General features: G+C 42.2%; 1 protein-coding gene across 4 annotated transcripts in view; it reads right to left on the reverse strand.

Annotated features, from left to right (window-relative positions):
* Positions 1–19,929, reverse strand: part of Helz (helicase with zinc finger) — a 141,152-nt gene that overhangs the window by 106,409 nt on the left and 14,814 nt on the right. For all 4 annotated transcript variants that reach the window (XM_075990298.1, XM_075990296.1, XM_075990299.1 and 1 more), the window contains 2 exons: positions 12,573–12,800; positions 10,355–10,391 (listed from right to left, as the gene is read on the reverse strand). In XM_075990298.1, the coding sequence (XP_075846413.1) occupies positions 10,355–10,391; positions 12,573–12,782 (247 nt within the window). In that variant the 5' untranslated portion in view covers positions 12,783–12,800. The remainder of the gene's footprint in view (positions 1–10,354; positions 10,392–12,572; positions 12,801–19,929) is intronic.

A 19,929-nucleotide genomic window follows, 5' to 3' on the forward strand; every position in this document is an offset into this window, starting at 1 on the left:
GATGAAACTTAAACATTGGCACTAATTCTTTCAGTACACCTCAACTGCCTCATTATACACAAATAGGAAATAATTCTACACAGTAAAAAAAAAACTAACAACAAAATAAAACATAAATACAAACCCAAATCCTGATCTCCAGAACTCTACAAAAGGCTCTGATGCCATGAACACACTTGAATAAATGTTGTATTTTAGGCACTGTTGAAACGACAAGTGCAAAACCAGCCCAGGTGCATGAGGCAGGAAAAGAATCCATTGCTCAGGGTGTCTTCAACTTCCTCTTCATTAAAGAGCCCGAAAGCCCAGAGAGCCGTGGCTAGATGGCCACAGAGAAGCTGTCACTCTTGGTGTCCAGTCACCAATGAAGGCACTTTCTCTGAAGAAACGGTGAGTTTAACCTGCGTTTGTCTATCCTGAAACTCCCTCCGCTTTTCTCAGTTTCAGCATCTTGAGATCTCTGTTGCAAGCCCCCAAGGGAAATTCTAACTGTAGAAAAAGCAAGCCTTTCCAAGTGCTCAGGCACTCATCTGTCTCGGTGGCTAACTCGCTCACTTTTATTGTTCTAGTGACAGGTTTGCTGAGAAAGCTTGCAGACACGGCCTCCTCTGTCTGCCCTATGGGAGAAAGCTCTGTTTCAGGGACTAATAGGCTCTTTCTCTTGTCACTGTGCACAAGATTTACTGAGATTTCACAAGGAAAGCTATTCTCTGTCTTAATCTCCTCCTGTGTACAAATACCAGGTCTGAGTATGGAGCCCAGAGGTAGAGAACTAACCCAACATGCACCAGACCCTGGGCTTAACCCTCAGTGACACACACAGTAACTAGGGAATTAGCACTAACAAGTATCCAGCCAACACTAACATGAGATTTCTTTTAAAATATCACTTGTAACTGAGCATGGTGGAATGCTGTAATCACAACGACATTGGAAGCTAAAGCAGGAGAATATGAAGTTCAAGGCCGTCCTTGGCAAAACTGCAAGTTAAATGCCAGCCTGGACAACTGACAAGACCTTGTCTCTAGAAATAAGACTGAAAACTCATATATATAGCTACAGTTGCTTACTTAGTAACTGCCCTGAGTAGAGTCAGTACAAACATGAGCTCATAGTACCACTGAGATCATATTAGTACAAAGTGTATTTCTATGCACACATCTGCACACACTAAGCGATAACGTAACTTTCATTTATCTTAGCATTCTTTAATTTAAATATAATAAGACCTACACACAGGGCTGGCGAGATGGATCCATGGGTAAAGGAACTGGTGCCATGGCTGACAACCTGAGTTTGATACCTAGGGCGCACCACGTGGTGGAAGGAGAAAACCATATCCCACAAGCTGTCTTCTGACCTCCACGCACACACTGTAGTGCAAGTACAATGCATATGCAACACAAAAGTACCAGAAATTTCAAATATTTCTTTTTTAAAAAAGGACTTTTATGTACAAATGTTAACAGATATTTGGGAGAAATCAGACTGAAAACCAAAATCTAATTCCATAAAATTTTCAATTCCTATTAGAAAAGTTCCTATTAGAGAACAAAACTGAACTACTGACAGTCCCAGCTTGAGTAAAAACAGCCATTTTGGGTCAAACACCCCACAATTGTGTTAACACAACATTTGCAAGATGACACATGACTGAGATGAGGAGGGACTCGTGGTTGGCAGGGGTCAGGAATGGTGGGGACAGGACAAGTGAGGTCTGTGCTGAGGTGGTTTGTGGTGTAGCTCCATGAATCAATGCATGACAAATGGCACATCCTACACACTAATTTACTGGTTTTGATATTGAACTGTATTGACAGAAGTCAAAATCATGAGGAAAAAGTATATGAAGCATACATGGGACCTCTCCTAGCAACTTCGTCTCAACCTATACTTGTTTCAAAATAGAAAGATTTAAATCCTAAATTTCTATTGAAGAAAAAAAGTCTTTGTGTCTAGAAAATATCTTTTATAAAAGACAGCTGGAGAAGTAGCTCAGAAGGTGAGAGCAGGTGCTGTGAAAGCAAAGGGATCTGAGTTTGAATCCCCAGCAACCACCTAAAAGCCAGGCATGGCCATACAAGCCTGTAACCCTGTGGCTGAGGATGAAGAAAGGCAAATTCCAGTAAGTAGCTCAGCAGCTGGCCAGACCAGCCAAGCACCAAGCTTTGGTTCAGTAGTTAGGAATACTTGTTCTTGGTTGAGTGCTTTAATCCCAGCACTCAGAAGGCAGAGACAGGCAGATTCTCTGTGAGTTCGATGCCAGATGAGTAAACAAAGAGAATTCCAAGACAGCCAGGGCAGTTAGTTACACAGAGAAACCCTATCTCAAAAACCTAGAATCTCTCAGGATGTAGCTCTCAGCTACCTCTCCAGTACCATTTCTGCCTCTCTGCTGCCAGGCTTCTCACCATGATAATGAACTAAACCTCTGAAACTGTAAGCAAGCGCACAATTAAATGCTTTCTTTTATAAGAGGTGCTTTGGTTATGGTGTCTCTTCCCAGCAACAGAACAGTGACCAAGACATACATAATTGAAGATAGCAAATAAATATTTTAAAAAAATTAAGAGCCTCTGGCTTTTTAATTCTAAAATAAAAGAACTGCTTTTCTTTCTCTGTGTTCTTTTTCTGGTTGTTAAGTCTGTAAAATCCTGAAATATAGACACAAACAGATGTGGATTTAGACAGCAGCTTGGCTTCCCATCACAAAGCCTCACATCAAAGCTACAGTCACACTCACAACTGGCTCTGGGCCTTCAACAAGCTGATCCATCACACACAGCCTGCTTCCATAGCTATACAACCGAGAAGACAACATGATTAAATAAAACAATGTGTTTCAGAGGGCTTGACCTGAGATACTGTAATTAAACACTATTATCCTACTAACTATTTTCCCAACAGAGCCTTTTAATTACCATAAAAACTACAGATTCTCCTTGACATACTATGTAGTCACAACCTGATAAAGTCAGTGATAAAAGCGTGTTTGGCTTTTTCTGACCTGGTGAGTGGCCCTTGCTTCTGTGAATAGTCCCTCACGCATATGCCTGCAGTCCCTAATGAAACACCTAGGTCAGCCAAGAGAGAAAAAAAGGCATGAATGTGAGAGGAGACTAAGTCAGTAAGATGAAAAGAACGCGCTGAAGAGAGAGGGAGACAGTGAAATGGAGAGAATGATGTGTGTGAAGATGTCATAATGAAACCCATCACTATGTGTAATTAATATATGCTAGAAACGCTTTTTTTAAGTACATTTAAAGGCTAAAGACATGGCTCAGTGCAAAGCACCTGCCTGCAGCTGTAGCTCCAGGGGTCTGACACCCTCTTTCAGGCTCAACAGGTGCCTGCACTCACCAGACTGATGTAGGTGGGTCTTCTATCTATCTGTTGTTTCATTGGTTAATTAATAAAGAAAACTGCTTGGCCTGATAGGATAGAATTTAGATAGGTGGAGTAGACCGAACAGAATGCTGGGAAGAAGGGCAGTGAGGCAGTCGCCATGATTCTTCGACCCAAGACAAATGTAGGCTAGAATCTTCTCGGTAAGCCACCACCTTGTGGTGCTACACAGATTATTAGAAATGGGTTAATCAAGATGTGAGAATTAGCCAGTAAGAGGCTAGAGCTAATGGGCCAAGCAGTGTTTAAAAGAATACAGTTTCCGTGTAATTATTTTGGGTAAAGCTAGTCGTGCGGGAAACTGCCCGCAGCTCCTTCTACACCAGACGCACATACAATTAAGAATAAAATGACTACTTTAAGTGCCTTAAAGGGATGAGAAAAAGAACTCAGCTACAGAATGTTTGCCTAACACAAGGCCCTGGGTTTGATGGACTACACCACCACAACCAAAATCTAAAGTACCAATCTTTCCAAATACCCCAGCTAGCAGCGCTACCAACTAATACACTTGCTGCAGAGGACTGCTTGTTTGGCCTCATAATTCTGGGCAAACTGGGAGGTGTAACTAACTGTTGCTACCCTGCATGATAAGAGTATCAGACCACACAGCAGTAGCCCTGGAAAAGATCAAAAATCAAAGCACAGCTTCTACCAGATACTTACTTTTATACCATCATAAAGTCAAAACACCATAATGGGGTCATTTTAAGTCCAGGACTGTGTATCTATATTTAATCAAAATTCTTGAGAATAAAGGTCATCAAAGATGTCAACAGCTCCCCCAGAAAAACCATGCAAGGCTCATCTCATCACCTGTCAATTTCTTGGGTCACAGGCCAGCCACTTAACAGGGTTGCTGGTTACAGCATCACTTGCCTCACAGGCCAAGCATCACTGACATGCACTTGCAATGGTGATTGCTTAGCTTGACAAAACTCTTGGCTAGGGCTTCAGAACTGTACAGCCTGACGATGTTTCTAATAATCAGGCTTCATCTAAAATATCATTAGTTCATTCAATTTGTTAGTACAGAAAGTCCTAAAGGGCCAGTAAGATGGCTCAGTGAGTAAGTACTTGATGCCAAGTCTGGAGACCTCAACTCCATGCCTAAAACTCACACAGTAGGAGAATCAACCCTAATAAGTTGTCCTCTGACAGCCCCTACCACACACAGTAGCACCTATATAACTACATGTGCATGCGCACGCACAAACACACACACACACACACACACACACACGAATTTAATAAACATTCAAAGTTTCCCAAATAATAAAAATTTCGAAGCACTAGAATCATTTCATGAAAAGTGCTCCCATCCTGTTTATATTCAAATAACTGATCTAACCACATCACTTAACCAGTGGTCGCTGGCTTCACGGCCTTAGTCCAGCAGTACCCTGAGTTTGGATCTAAAAGCCATGAACTCTAGTCTTTGTACTTTCCTAAACTCCCTATTTTTTAACTGAGACATAGTATCTACCCATCTTTATAAGATATCAGAAGTTATTTTCTAAAGTAAAATTCTACCTTCAAGACTTTATAATTCTTTGTTGAATTCCAGTTAAATAAACCAGCTAAAAAATTATATTAGGAGCAACAAAGTAAATCATATTATGGCCTGGGTCTCAAATAGTATTAAAAAAAAACCACTGTTAATTTTGTCAGATTAAACAAATATTGTGGTTATACAGTGATGGCCTCTGTGTTTTAGAGATAAAGACATAGTTATCTCGCTGTCTATAGCTATTTTAAACTATTTCAAATACAGGGCCAGTAAGATGGTTGGTTAAACAGGTAAAGGTACTTGCAGCTGAGCCTGATAACTTGAGTTCAATCCCCACATCCCATATGATAGACAGAAAGAAATAAATATAATAAGAATTATTTCAGAAGAGAACACTATGTACTTCCTCCAAATGCAAGTTACTAAAGACTGTGTATCCATCCCACCAGGAAACCATTCTGAAGTTCCTGTGGGATCAAATTACAATTTTATAAGAACCTACAGACAGAGAGAAGAAAATCCATGGTAATTGTAAAGGCCCTGATGCCTTTTTTGTCAAATTAATATCTTCGGATGGTCATGAATCAATTCTAAAAAGAGAACATGTGCAAACATCAGCAATAAAGGCTATGCTAAGTGGGCCAGGTCAGTTTGCAGAGAATAAAATAAATGAGGCCAATTATAAAAGAGAGATCCTTCCAAATATGCTATGGAAAGTATGCATGTATCTTACCTACAAGATCCACTACACTAACAACTTCAGAAATTACCAACTGTTGATGGCTGCAAACTTCCTAGATTGTGTGTGTGTGTGTGTGTGTGTGTGTGTGTGTGTGTGTGTGTGTGTGTACACTGTTAATTTTATATGTAACTATAATGAGCTGTTAGATAAACACATACACACACACACTCACACTTGAATTATTTAAGAAGGGCTAGACATGGTGGTGGTTCACACTTAATTCCAGCACTTGCATCTCTGTGAGTTCCAGGCCAGTCTGGTCTACATAGGGAATTCTAGGCCAGACAGAGGATGTCACAAAAATAGATAGATAGATAGATAGATAGATAGATAGATAGATAGATAGATAGTCAGACAGTCAAACAGACAGATCGATATAGATGGGTAGATAAATAGATGCTTTTAGATTTGGATTCAGTGATATTCTGTGATGTTTCAAGAAAGTAGGAATTAAATTAATAGTCACTGTCACATGTTGGTTGCAGTAACTATTGGCAATGGTAATCAATACAATGTAATGTATCAAATTCAAAGTACTTTGGCTAATTGTTCATTTTTAAAATGACACACACACATACACACAAATTACCAAAATCAAAATGCAAACTGGTCTACCAATAGAAGAATGAGCATTACACTATGTAAAAGGCAAACAGAAAGGCATTGATAAAAGGCACTTCCGATGGAGCTCTCCAGGCCTAGCCTCAGAGCATCTCAGTATAACTATGCAGGGTGACAGATTAACAGGAACCCAGCAAGAAATTCCTCCTGCTTGTTAGTTACCTGACTATCTAGCCATACTTACTTATCTTACACAACAACATTACTGAGAATCGGATATATATAGTCAGAATTCCACAGTCAGCACTCAGGAGGCAGAGGCAAGCGGATCTTTGTGAGGTCAAGGCCAGCCTGGTCTACAAGAGCTAGTTCCAGGACAGGCTCCAAAACTACAGAAAAACCTTATCTCAGGGGGAAAAAAAAAAACCAGAATTCCACAGTACATGAGTAATCTTAGCCAATATTTTCTAATATCTATAAAATTATCAACTTTGTAAAGGTGTTTTTATACAAATTTTATAAATAGGGGCTAGTAAGGTGTTTGCTACACAAGCATGAGGACCTGAGTTTCGATCCCCAACACACATGTAAAAGCTGGACACAGCAATGCACATCTGTAACCCCAATGCTAGGGAGACAGGGAAGTGCAGGCAGCTAGATTTGGGGGACCTGTTGGCCACCAGCCTTGCCAATCAATGAGTTCCAGGTTTAATAAAAATACCACATCCCCAAAAGAAGAAAAGCTGGAGAAAAACAGAGAAGACATTGAACGTCAACCTCTTGTCTCCATGCACATGCTCACACAAAAAGACTACTTATGCACATAAAAAAAGACCCCTTCCAATGCGCACGCTGATGGAGGAGGGTCATCTGTCTATGTGTTACTTTCATTGGTTAATAAAGAAACTGCCTTGGCCTTTTGATAGGACAGAAAATTAGGTAGGCGAAGCAAACAGAACAGAATACTGGGAAGAAGGGAAGTGAGGCAGAAACAATGGAGCCAGCCACCAGATCAGACATGCTGAATCATATCTACCCCCCCCCCGCCCCCGTAAGCCACCACCTCGTGGTGCTACACAAATTAATAGAAATGGGTTAATCAAGATGTGAGAGTTAGCCAGTAAGAGGCTAGAGCTAATGGGCCAAGCAGTGTTTAAAAGAATACAATTTGTGTGTTGTTATTTCGGGTGTAAAGCTAGCCATGTGGGAGCCAGGCAGGATGAAAAGCAGGCCTGCTCGCCTCATCTACAGCACGCCTTTAATTCTAGCCCTCAGGAGGCAAAGGCAGGCAGATCTCTGAGGTCAAGGCTAGCCTGGTCTGCAAAGGGAATTCCAGGACAGCCAAGGCTACACTGAGAAACCCTGTCTCAGAGGAAAAAAACAAAACAAAAGGGCCACTTCAGAGCTGTTTCATGTCACCTAAAAAGAGTAGAGAACACAGAGACTATAATTAATGAAGCCCTACCTCCCTGAAAGCCAACCTCTTCTCACTTTACACACAGCATCACAGTCCACAACAGTGTGGACAATTTTCTCCTTTGTTGTAATATTTACTTGGGACAGGATCCCAAAAATGAAATCAGAGGATCAAACGTCAGAATGAATCTCAACCTGCACTCTATTTGGCTACTGACACCAAAGCACACACACATCATGTGTCATGCCAACTTCATCTTCCCAACGGCTAAACGTTTATTAATTAACAAAAGTTTTTAATCTGGGCTTTGTTTGCCTGTTTGTTTGGAGAAAAGGTCTCACTATGTAGCTCTGGCTAGCCTGAAACTCAGAGGCCTATCTCTGCCTCCTGAATGCTGGGACTAAAGGTGTGCACCACTATGCCTGGCTATTGAATTCATCTCTTTTAACAGAAAAATGAAAATTTCCCCTCCCCAATGTTTACTTTTCCATGACTTCCCACAAGTCATGTAATCTTCTGGGGTCTTTGTACATTTCTCAAATGGGAAGACTGTATTTTAACTTCCCAAGAACTCAGGAAAAATAAAACTAAATATATGGAACTATTTCTTTTTTTTATATATTTTTATGGTTTATTTAACTTTATTTTATGTGCATTGGTGTGAAGTGTCAGATCCCCTGGAACTGATCTTCAGACAGTTTGTGAGCTGCCATGTAGGTGCTGGGAATTGAACCCGGGTCCTCTGGAAGAGCAGTCAGTGCTCTTAACCACTGAACCATCTCTCCAGCCCCTATGGAACTATTTCTTACACATGAGATGGGTGGGGAAAGTTTTAAAACTGCTGGGTTTTGGCATGGTGAAAATATAGGAAACATTTGCACATATTGCAGAGGGTAAGTACATTTCAAACTATAAGCTGACGGTGTCTATAAAAATCACAAGTTCAGGGTTGAGGAGAAGGCTCAGTGGTTAAGAGCAATGGCTGCTCTTCCAGAAGATCTGCTTTCAGTTTCTTGCACCTACATGGCAGTTCACAACTGTCTGTAACTCCAGTTCCAGGAGACCAGACACCCTTACACAGACAAAATGTCAATGCACATAAAAATAAATTAAAACTGAAAAACAAAATCACAAGTTCCCATAATCCTTAACCCAGGAAGCCAACTCTCACGGCATGAAAGAAAGGCAACAGTTAGCAAGAATGTCTATTATCAGGTGGATTATACTGACAAAGAATGAACCAGAACCTGCTGGAGCCTCATCAGTTCGGGAAATAACTTGACTGTGTCATCCACACAAGGGACACCTGTCATGCTATGGTGGCAGAAAAGCAACTTTATGACAAGTATGTTCAAATTCTTTCTTGTTTGCTTTTAGGATTTTCTAATTTTATTTTATGTATATTGAGTATTTTGCCTACATGTACATATGTGCACCATATTTGTGCCTGGTGGCCACAGAAGTCAGAGAAGTGTTGGATCCCCTAGGACAAGAGCTAAAGAAGTTAGTGAGCCACCGTGTGGGTGCTGGGAGTCAAACCTGGATCTTCTGCAAAAACCAACAAGCGTTCTCTTACCCACTAAGCCATTTCATAAGGCCCCCTTTGAAATTATTTGTTAAAGGAAAAAAATAAACAATTTATGTATGATAAGCATCTGTGTTTCTCAGTGTAGTAAAAGGTAAGTTCACCAGGCCACCACTTCTCCAGGAGAGGAAAAGGAGCCCGTCACATTCCTCTAAATTATCCACTTCTCCAGGAGAGGAAAAGGAGCCCATCACATTCCTCTACATAATCTACCATTATATCTGCATTCTGTCTTTTGAGCTGTTTAAAGATGACAAGGATATATCTAATTCTAATTTAAATCCTATGCCACTACAGTTCCATTGCAGGTTCACAGAAAGGTCACTGGTCATTAATGAGTAATGTCTAAAGTATGGTCCATGTACAACAAGAGTATGTAGCATGGTTTGGTAACATGTAAAATAAAAATACTTAATTCTTTTTTAACATTTTGACACAAAGGAGTGAGGAAGCAGAAAATAAAAATTAACATGTCAAACAACTCAGCCTCAAGCCCCAGTTATGGAAAAATGAAACATAATTTATATTATCCAGGCCACTGAGCTGTGCAAAATAGCCCAGCAAGAGGGCGTGGGAAGGCACCCTGACCCTCCACCCACAGGCTCTTTCTACTGAGATGCAGCAAGGGCCAAGAAAGGGATTTCTACAACATGAACAGTCAGAGAATGTGGATCTTACTGGTCTCAACTTCCGGCCACAAGAAAACAGGAAGGAGCATTTCAGAGCACTCCAGCCAACTCCTAAGAACACTCTGACTTGTTTAAAAAAAAAGACAGATATTTTCAACATTCAAAGCTTGGCAATTTAATCAGCATGTGCTGCACTTCTTAAGCATGGCATTTTTAGACTATACCTATTTATCCAGACTTTTAAAAGGCTCACTGTCAATGCTCCTTGAGGGAGGGAGGGTGAAGGGGCACATGCGGACAAGAATGCCAACACTCACGCCCACATGCTCACCTGGTATGCCTGTCACAGCAGGAAAGACATCAACCCAATCTGTCACTAGGCACCACAGTAAGATAGGATTGTTAACATTATAATTGCTTTTGAAATTGGCAAAATTTTTAAAAATTTCAATTAAATAATTTTAAAAATCATCAGATCAGAAAAGGGCCAGTCTTTTATACATACCATGCCTACAATCTTCATCAGCTTGCCCGTAGTTTTTCTATAAAAAGAAAAGGAAAGATACAAGGTAAAATGGCATACTTGAAAGGCTATGATTAAAACCGTCAGCACAGAGCTCAGCTGTCTTTGAGGAGTCACGAATACTATCAGTCTACCATGTACAGGGAGAGCGCACTCCCAAGATCTCCCGGGGTTACCTCCTCCACACAAGAACCAAGCACCCACTGTACTCCCCTCCAACCACTCTGACAGCTGGCTCAGTTCAGCACCTTAGCCCAACCACAACCTCCTCCTGCCCCACCTCCTCCTTCGCCAATGGCCTGACTAGAGTTCCCATTGCCACAGCCATGTCATCCTCCTTCCCAGCACCCTCCTTACACCTGTTCCCAGAGACACTATCCTATTCTAAAGCCGACCTTGAAGACACCACCCCCCAAACTTCTATGCTCCCACACCTTTTGACAGTTTCCTTTCCACTGATTCTTTCCTAAACAAACATGCTGTTATTTTTCCCAACTTAAAAAACATTCTGACTGAGTCAGGGATGGTGGTGCACACCTTTAGTCCCAGCACTCACAAGGCAGAGGCCAGCAGGGTCTACAGAGCAAGTCCCAAGGTGTGTAAGGCTACACAGACAAACCCTGTCTTTGGGGGAGCCCCCGCTTATGGTTTTGCTTCTTCCACTGGCTCCTTTTTATCTTTGGTGCCTCCTTGTGGTAGAACTTCTCACAGAGTAGGCTCTGCACACTTATAAACCCTCATCCAAGAGGCAGAAGAAGCAGAAGGATCACAAGTTGGAGGCCAGCCTGCTCCACACAGGGAAGCTCGGGCCAGCCCAGGCTACACAGTGGGACTGTCCGAAGGAATAAAAACATAGGAAGAATTTCTCCCCAATTCTCCCAGGTTCTTTTTAAGTCAGGCTGATCTAAGGAACCTACTCACATAACGGCCACCAGTGATCTCCACTACATCCAGACAAGCCACAGTTCACTGACTTGTGCCATTTATTAGACACACTGATATCACATTTTCTCTACCTAGCTGCACAGACTATGACTCTCACCTTTCCTTTCTACTCCCAGCTATTCCTCAGATGCTCTGTGTGTTCCTTCTCCACACCCTCTTGACACCCATCATCCCAGGTCCTTAGTCCCTTCCCTGGTGACCTGCACCAAACCCTGGATGCAATCTAACATGGTACCCCATAATCTCTTTAATCCACTCTTGTGACACCTCAAACTCGCAAGGCCCAAAACTAAGCTCATAAACCTGCTCCCTACATATGACCTTGTCGTCCCAGCTGAAGGAAACCCCATTTTTCTAAGGGCTCAGTCAAAAAAAGTCAGGGTAAATGACATGAAAGAGCTCCCGAATTCCCTGCACTCAGAGTGCCAGAGTATCTGCTCCTGCTTTGCGCTTCTACACAGCACAGGCTGCATCGTTGTCTATACAAACTAACATTGAGTCTATTGTCTTTTCTATTTTTGAGACATGGTCTCTCTACACAGCCTAGCTGTCCTGGAACTCCCTCTGTAGAGCAGGTGGTCTCCTGCTTCTGCCTAGGGCTGAGACTGAAGGTGTGCCACCACCCCTACCACTCTCCTAATCTCTTCTGAACACAGCCTCGTTCCTGCTGAACCAAATCCCATCACTGCTCCGCTCCAACTGCAGCTGCAGCTCCCCAGCTCACTTTGAGAGGCTCAGAAAGCCCCACAAGACTCCACTGGCCCTAGCCTTTTCCTCCTCACTTTCATGCATCCTACCCCAGTCACACTTGCCAACTAGTACTCAATTCAGCTGGGATTCTGCCTCAGGGTCCCTTTCCTCCAGATTTCCACATGGCTCACCCATCACCTCGACCATCCTGGGTAACCCCACCTCCAGCACTGCTGCTCCCTGGCTCCCGAGCACTGCTCCTTTCAGCACGCTGTCCCTAGTGTGGAGCTGTCTACAATGGCCAATGTTCTATCTAGGCCTCTACTAGACACTAAGAGAATGAAGGGCTCTCTCTATCAGATAGCATGTACTCAATAAACATGTGTTAAATGAGTGAGCGCCATAACACAATTTTAAAAACAGTTGTTTGCCATTGGGAATATCTAGCAGTCACCAGGTACTCTTTTATCTGTTCAGCCCCAAATCAGCTGTGTGTACAGGAGTGGCCAACATGTGGTCTGCACCGGTACATAACAGCTCTCCATAGTATACCAACAGCACTCACCAGTTGCAAGAATGAGGCAATTCTGTAGAGAAGACTCTCGATTTTGATGCGCTCTATCTCCAAGGGACATGGCCCTGCCAAGTCTGCCATGGAGTACTGGCCAAGAGAAAGCAGGGCCTCTGTGCAGTGCTGGAGGGCCATGTCATAGTCCTGCCTCTTCAGTGACTCACACGCTTCTTCACATGACTTTTCGGCTCTTCTGTCTTCCATGACTCAGGGACAAAAATCCTAAACATGAGAAAAGAATGGGTGTGACTTAAAGACTCAGGTCTTCTGTAAGAGCAGAAAAATGCTCTTAACTACCTATACATTTCTCAGCCCCAGTTTCTGGGTTTCTGAGACAGAGTCTGGCTTACAACTCAAGAGCCATCTCTCCAGTCCTTACTTGTTTTCTAGATTTATTTATTTTTCTGTGTCTGTGCATGAATTTAAATAAAAGTTTTAAGTTATAAGAGGGCTGGACTTAACCTCAGTGGTAGGTGTTTGCCATACCATTAATAAAGTCCTAGAATAAACCCCAGAACCACAGGGAAAAAAACAGATAAATCGCAGATCCCAATTAGCGAATCGTCCACCAAGGCTCCCAGCCCATCCCTATACAAATACTATACACAGAAGTAGCAATAAAGGCAAAACCAATATTGCTCAAGCTGAAATCTGTCCTCAGAAAAGAGCATAACTTGGTGATGCAAACACAGACCGAGTCACAGGCCCCACATTGGAGCTCACTACCCTGCCACTCACCAGCCAGGTGGCCGGGAGCAAGTGACTTACCTGAGACCCTCAATTGCTTACCTGGAAATGAACAGATAATCAAACCTAGCACCTCCCTCCTAGGGTCACTCTGTTAAGTGCTTAACATGATACCTGGTAGTGTCAATTTCCCTAAATTTGAAAATTTTTCTGCTTATGTAAAATAGAAATCACTTCAGTGAGTTCAAGGCAACCATTGCTACATAAGAGAGAAACCTTGTCACAAAAAGACCAAAATAATAATACTAATACAATAAGAAGATACTCAACATCCATCACAGAAATGAAAAGTAAAGCTATGATTAAATTATCAAACACATTTACTAGAATAGACAAGTTTAAAGGTTGGAAGGGGAGATAGACAGACACCTTGACAGTTAAGAGCACTTGCAGCTCTTCCAAAGGACCCAAGTCAGGTTCCCTGTGTACATACATATCAAACCTGGTTTCTGGCCCATACATATAATCTCGGCTCCACAGAAAGCTCAGATAGGAGGATCTCTGGAGCTTGTAGCTGCCAGCCCAGCCAGGAAAACACGAACCCCAGATTTAGGACAGATTTTGCCTTTAAAGGACAGGCAGAGAGTGACAGCTCCTGTCACCTTCTTCTGGCCTCCACACGTGTTACACATGCACATACTCACACACTGACATACATGTCTCAACAACACCCCTTGTTGTATCTGGATACCCCAAGACAATGAGAATCATTATTTACTCAGAAACCGATATAAAAACATTTCCAGACGCTCTATTCATATTTGCTAAAAAGAAATGCAAACATCCTTCAGCACTGACTGAGTGAACAAACTGCAGCACTCCCAGTGTGAAACTACTCGTCAGGGAAAAGAACAGCCTACAAGAGTGGGGGTGAAACCAATGGCTCATGGTTTAAGGTACCTGCCATTCAACCGGAAGACCTCAGATCCCCAGAGTCCACATGGTGGAAGCATATAACCCAAAAGTTATACTCTAACCTCCACATTTCGACAGGCATACACACGCCCACATGCACACTAGAGTATACACACACACACACACCCAATAAATAGATAAATGTATTAATAATAAAAAAAAAACAGTAAGCAGTCATAAAGCTTGCATACTGTATGGTCACAATGACAAGCCAGGGGAAACTATAAATGTTTATATTTATAAATGTTTACATTTACATAGGACAAAATGAATGAGCCTGGAGGATGTCACTATGTTTCTTTTTTTTTAAATAAAGGCTTTTTGTTTTGTTTTGTTTTTAGTGTGTTCAAATGACCACATGAATGCAGGTGCCCAGGAGGCCGGAGGCATCAGATCTTGTGGGAGCTGGAGTTATAGGTGGTTGAGTGGTGCCTGATGTAGGTAATGGGAATTGAACCCATGTCCTCTGCAAGAGCACCAAGTGCTCTTAACCAGTGAGCCATTTCTCCATGCTCGATATTGTTCTTAATTCTGACTGTATACTGATGTCTGGAGAAACTATATATACATTAAAATAATGAAACTATTCGCCAAAAGAGAGTCAATTTTACCAGGCAGTAGTGGAGCACATGTAATTCCAGCTCTGGGGAGACTGAGACAGATTTTTTGAGTTCCAGATCAGCCTGGTATACATAGAGAGCTCCAGGACAGACAGGGCCATATACACACACACACACACCCTATCTCAGAAGACAAAATAAAGAATTAAATTTAAACAAAATATTAATAATACCAATAAAATAGAAATAATAAAATAAGGATAAGTCTTAGTGTCATGATTGACATGCTTTTAGAAAATGGGAAAAAGTGGGTTATTAATAAATAGAAAATGTTCGCATTTCCCTTACTCTTCTTTGGGTTGAAAAGCAAGGATGCAGCCTCAAAAGGAGCATTTCCAAATAACCAACCATTGAAAGTCATCTGGCACAAAACGTAGGACCCTTTTGAAGAATGCCATCATAGCTAGATGGCTGGTCTGGGTCCAAAGTAAATACCGGAAAAAAAATAAAATCAGTGGTGTGCCACAGTGTGGCAAAGCCTTGTCAGTATCGGACAACATGGAAGCATGGCTCTCCTACATGCACCTCTGTCTGTGACAGAAACAAATTAGTAATCCACCTTCAAACCTAGTCATGAAATCTACTGTTTGTTTCTGAAGCCCTAGAACTTGCTGCTCCTTACACCAGATTGGCCTCAAACTCACAGAAACCTGCCGGCAAGATTAAAGCCATGTGCCACCATGCCCACCCTAATTTTATTTAGAAAATAGCACTAGGTGTGGCAGCATACAGCACTCAGAAGGCTGAAGCAAGAAGATGCCACAACTCCAGAACCAGTCTCCAAAAACAATACAAAATGGGGCAGAGGAGAATGCTCAGTGAGTAAAATATTTGAAACACAAGCATGAGGACCCGAGTTCAATTCCCAGCAACCACGTAAAAGTTGTGCACATTTATAATTCCAGCACTGGGAAGGTAGAGCTAGGAAGATCCTGGGACTTGCTTGCCAGCCTCACCAGTGAGCTCCAGGGCTGTGAGAGACTTTGTCTCAAAAAAAAAAAAATAGAGATCAATTGAGGAGGACTTATACCAGCACCTCTGTCCTTCACCCGTGTGTGCGCACACCACGCATGCACACATGCACACAGATACAAATCCAACCAGTTGCATTAATTCTTTACATTAATTTCTCTTGTCAGCCAGGACTGTTACACAGAGAGACCCTGTCTGAGAAAAACAAACAAAACAAAACACTGATTATGATGACACACACCTACAATTCCAGCACTTAGGAGGTGGAGGCAGGAGGATGAGAAATTCAAAGAAATTCTCAGGTATTCTCAGAATTCAAAGCCAGCCTGGTTACATGAAATCCTGTCTCCAGCAGGGCTGATAAGGCAGCTCAGCAGGTAAAGGTACTTTGCTGCCAAATTTGATGACCTGAGTTCAATCTCCAGGACCCACATGGTGGATGGAAAGAGAGAACTAACTCCTGCCAAGTTGTCCTCTCACCTCCATGTGGATGTTGGGGCATGTACTTGCTCACATACGTGTATACATGCATGCACACTCACACATATATACATACACACATAATAAATGTAAAAAAATATTAGTAACTGGACTCTAGCCATATTTTAAATTTTTAAATTAATAGATTTAACCACATTAAATATTTTTAGGTTTCTTTACAAAACAAAGAATATAGATATTTTGAAGAACTACCAGAAAAAAAGCTGAAATCCACATTTTCTTTTTCTTTTTTGAAACAGGATTTCTCTGTGGCTTTGAAGCCTGAACTCACTCTATAAGACCAGGCTGGCCTTGAACTCATAGAGATCCACCTCCCAAGTGCTGGGATTAAAGGCACCACTGCCTGGCTTGAAATTCACATTTAAGCTAACAGGTGCCTATAATTTGTGTAATGCATTATTTTGTCTGTGTGATTTCCAATGATCACAGAAAGAAATTCGGACTGACCCACATGACCATGGCAGAAAGCATGAGGTCTGCCAAGACACAGATGGATCTGGGCTAGCATAGCCTGGAATTCACTACATGGTACAACTGTCATGCTTCCTCTGGGGAAAAAAAGAATCATCACCACCCCTCAGAGGGCACATGATTCCAAGACGCTCACCTACTAATGCCCAAACTCATGACCTAGCACTGGGTCACTCACTCTGGCCACCAGCCAACTTTCTCAGCACCACACACACAAACGCCAAGGGCAGTCAGATCCCGACGACACTGTTAGCCTGCCCACAGTACTCTTCTCAACCTCTGTCCGACCTATATCCTGTGCTGCTTTCAATGACCTCCTCAAACCAGCCTTCCTTGCTACAGAACTACTGGGCCTCCGACATTTTACCTTGGATTATATATCATGTACAATGTTTATCTGCCCAATACTACCATCTTATATAAACAGGCATCACATTTGCTGCCATTTTTATTCCCAGGACAACCACAACATTCACTAAAAGTATTCAGTAAGTACTTCAGATGAACTGTCCAAAGAAATGACCTAGAATAACTAAAATACCAGGATTCTAAGAACTATCGTGTATAAATTCAATTGTCACTAGAATGCCGGCCAGACAAGGAACACAGTATTAGCTTCTATATCATCTGTTTTGTCCAGACTGGAGTCTGTTATGGTTCTATGGACACAGAGGTAAAACATCCTGAAGAGCAAAATTTTATTTATTGTACTGTACTTACAATACAGCAGCCTTGCATTTTTCTCTAAAATGTAAGGCCACTGAGTACACACACACATACACAGGGAGGGAGGAAGGGAGGAAGGGAGGGAGGAAGGGAGGGAAGGAGGGAATAAACTTTAAGAGCCAGTGAGCTAGCTCGGTGGATAAAGACACTTGCTGCCAAACCTGAGGACCTGAGTTCTATTCCTGGATCCACGTAGTGGAAGGAGCACTGATTCCCCTAAGTTCTCAGCAAACTGTCCACTGACGTATCCATGCACACATGCTCAAACACACACAATAATAATTATAAAAAACAATAGTTTTAACTGCTAAATATAAAAGCATTAGGAAACTAAGCTTCTGAGAGAAAACTAGAAAAATTCAAGTTTATCAACCATATTCCATTGAGAATTCCTTCTTTCATAATGCGGTAATGCTTCTAAACTCCAAATGCTTAGCAAAGGAAAATGTTTTAGTTTTGTGTTTGTTTGTTTATTTAAAACAAGCTCTCATAAGCCATAGCTCAGGCTAGCCAAGAACTCATTATGTAGCCCAGGCTAGTAGAAACTCACAGCAATCCTCCTGCCTTAGCTTGAACTGCCATATCAGAACTGTAGAAAATGGGTTTTTTCTCTTTATTTGTTCTTTGTGTCTTTTACATCGTGCATCTCCATCTCATTCATTCTCTGTCCCTTGTCCTTGCAACCTCCCCATCCAAAATAAAATAAAGGAAAACTTAAGAGAAGGAACAGAATCAACCTCGTCATGGAAGCTATAGTTTCACAGTTAGTCACAGAGTAAATACTTTTTTTTTTTTTTTTTTTGGTTTTTCAAGACAGGGTTCCTATGTGTAGACCTGGCTGTCAAGGAACTCATTCTATAGAACAGGCTAGCCTCAAACTCAAAGATCTGACTGCTTCTGCCTCGTGGTGCTGGGATTAAAGGCATGCACCACTACCGCCCAGTGTCAAGAAATGTTTTAAATTGAGCAGGGCAGTGGTGGCACATGCTGTTAATCCCAGCACGCGGGAGGCAGAAGCCATTGAATTTCTGTGAGTTTTTTTCATCTACGTTGTTCATGCTACAAGAAGAAGGAGGAGGAGAAGGAGGAGGAGGAAGAAGAAGAGGAGGAAGAAGAAATCAAGCCAGAGGCAGAGGCAGGCAGATCTCTGTGAGTTTGAAGCTACCCTAGTCTATAAAGCGAGTTCCAGGACAGCCAGAGCTACACAGAGAAGCCTTATATCAAAAAACTAAAAAAAAAAAAAAAAAAAAAAAATCTTCTGGAAGAGCATAAAGCAAACCAGGCCACTTTCCTTCCGCACACAAAATCAGTGTCATGGGATCACTTCGCACATGTGGTTCACTGCAGGTGACGGTAAGAAAAGAGATGAGAGACAACACTGAAGGGGAAGAGCTGAGCAGCCAAACACTCCTCTTCCCACATTTCTGCATCCACAAGTTTCCATAATAGAAATGCCTAAAATTAATAACTCATCATTCTCACCCGGGTAGTAGTAACACATGCCTTTAATTCTAACACTAGGGAGGCAGAGGCAGGCAGATCTCTGAGTGTGAGGCCAGCCTGGTCTACAAAGTGAGTTCCAAGACAGCCAGAGCTGTTATAGAGAGAAACCCTGTCTCAAAAAAACAAAAACAAAAACAACTCATCGTTCTCTACACTGCCAGATCTCCAAGCACAGATCCCAGGGAGACCTTCTGTGTTTCCAGGATGAGACAAGAAGCAAGTGCTCCACTGTATAGAGGTATATTATTTGTGTTTTAATAAATAAAGCTTGTGTGAAGATCAGAGTGCAAAGCAGTCACACTAGTCAGCCACACAGCCAGGGAGTCGTGGCTCACACCTTTAACCCAGGAGACAGAGGCAGACAGGTCTCTGAGTTCAAGGCCACCTGGGCTACACAAGATTGAACCTGTCTAAAAGAGAAACAGAGCTCACACAAAGGTGCTCCCAGCACTAGGGAGGTGGAGGCAGGAGTGGCTGGGCAGAGAGAAGAATATAAGGGGGAAGAGACAAGAGCTCACTGGAGTGTGGGGTGTGAGAATTCTTGGAGACAGGATCTCACCCCTTCGGTCTGAAGATTTGGAAGAAGTAAAGTCTCTCTAGTAGTTAGCTGCTTTGCTTTTCTGATCTTCAGGCTGAACCCCAATTATCTGTCTCTAGTTTTTATAATTCGTGCTACACCACTAGGAATCTATCCCCATGTTTACCTCAGGCCCCCAACCATAACCATAACCTCACCTGATTTATACTTAGGATCCCTGTACCTGCATATCCTCCCCACACCTCCCAGTCACCACCTCTCTCCATCTCCAAAATACTTCTTAAATCTACTACTGCTTTCCAAAACTGCCAACTTAATTCAAGCCTTCATCACCCTTCACTTAACTGCCATGAATCCA

This window comes from Microtus pennsylvanicus, chromosome 11 (assembly GCF_037038515.1).
Source record: "Microtus pennsylvanicus isolate mMicPen1 chromosome 11, mMicPen1.hap1, whole genome shotgun sequence".
NCBI classification, from domain to species: Eukaryota; Metazoa; Chordata; class Mammalia; order Rodentia; family Cricetidae; genus Microtus; species Microtus pennsylvanicus.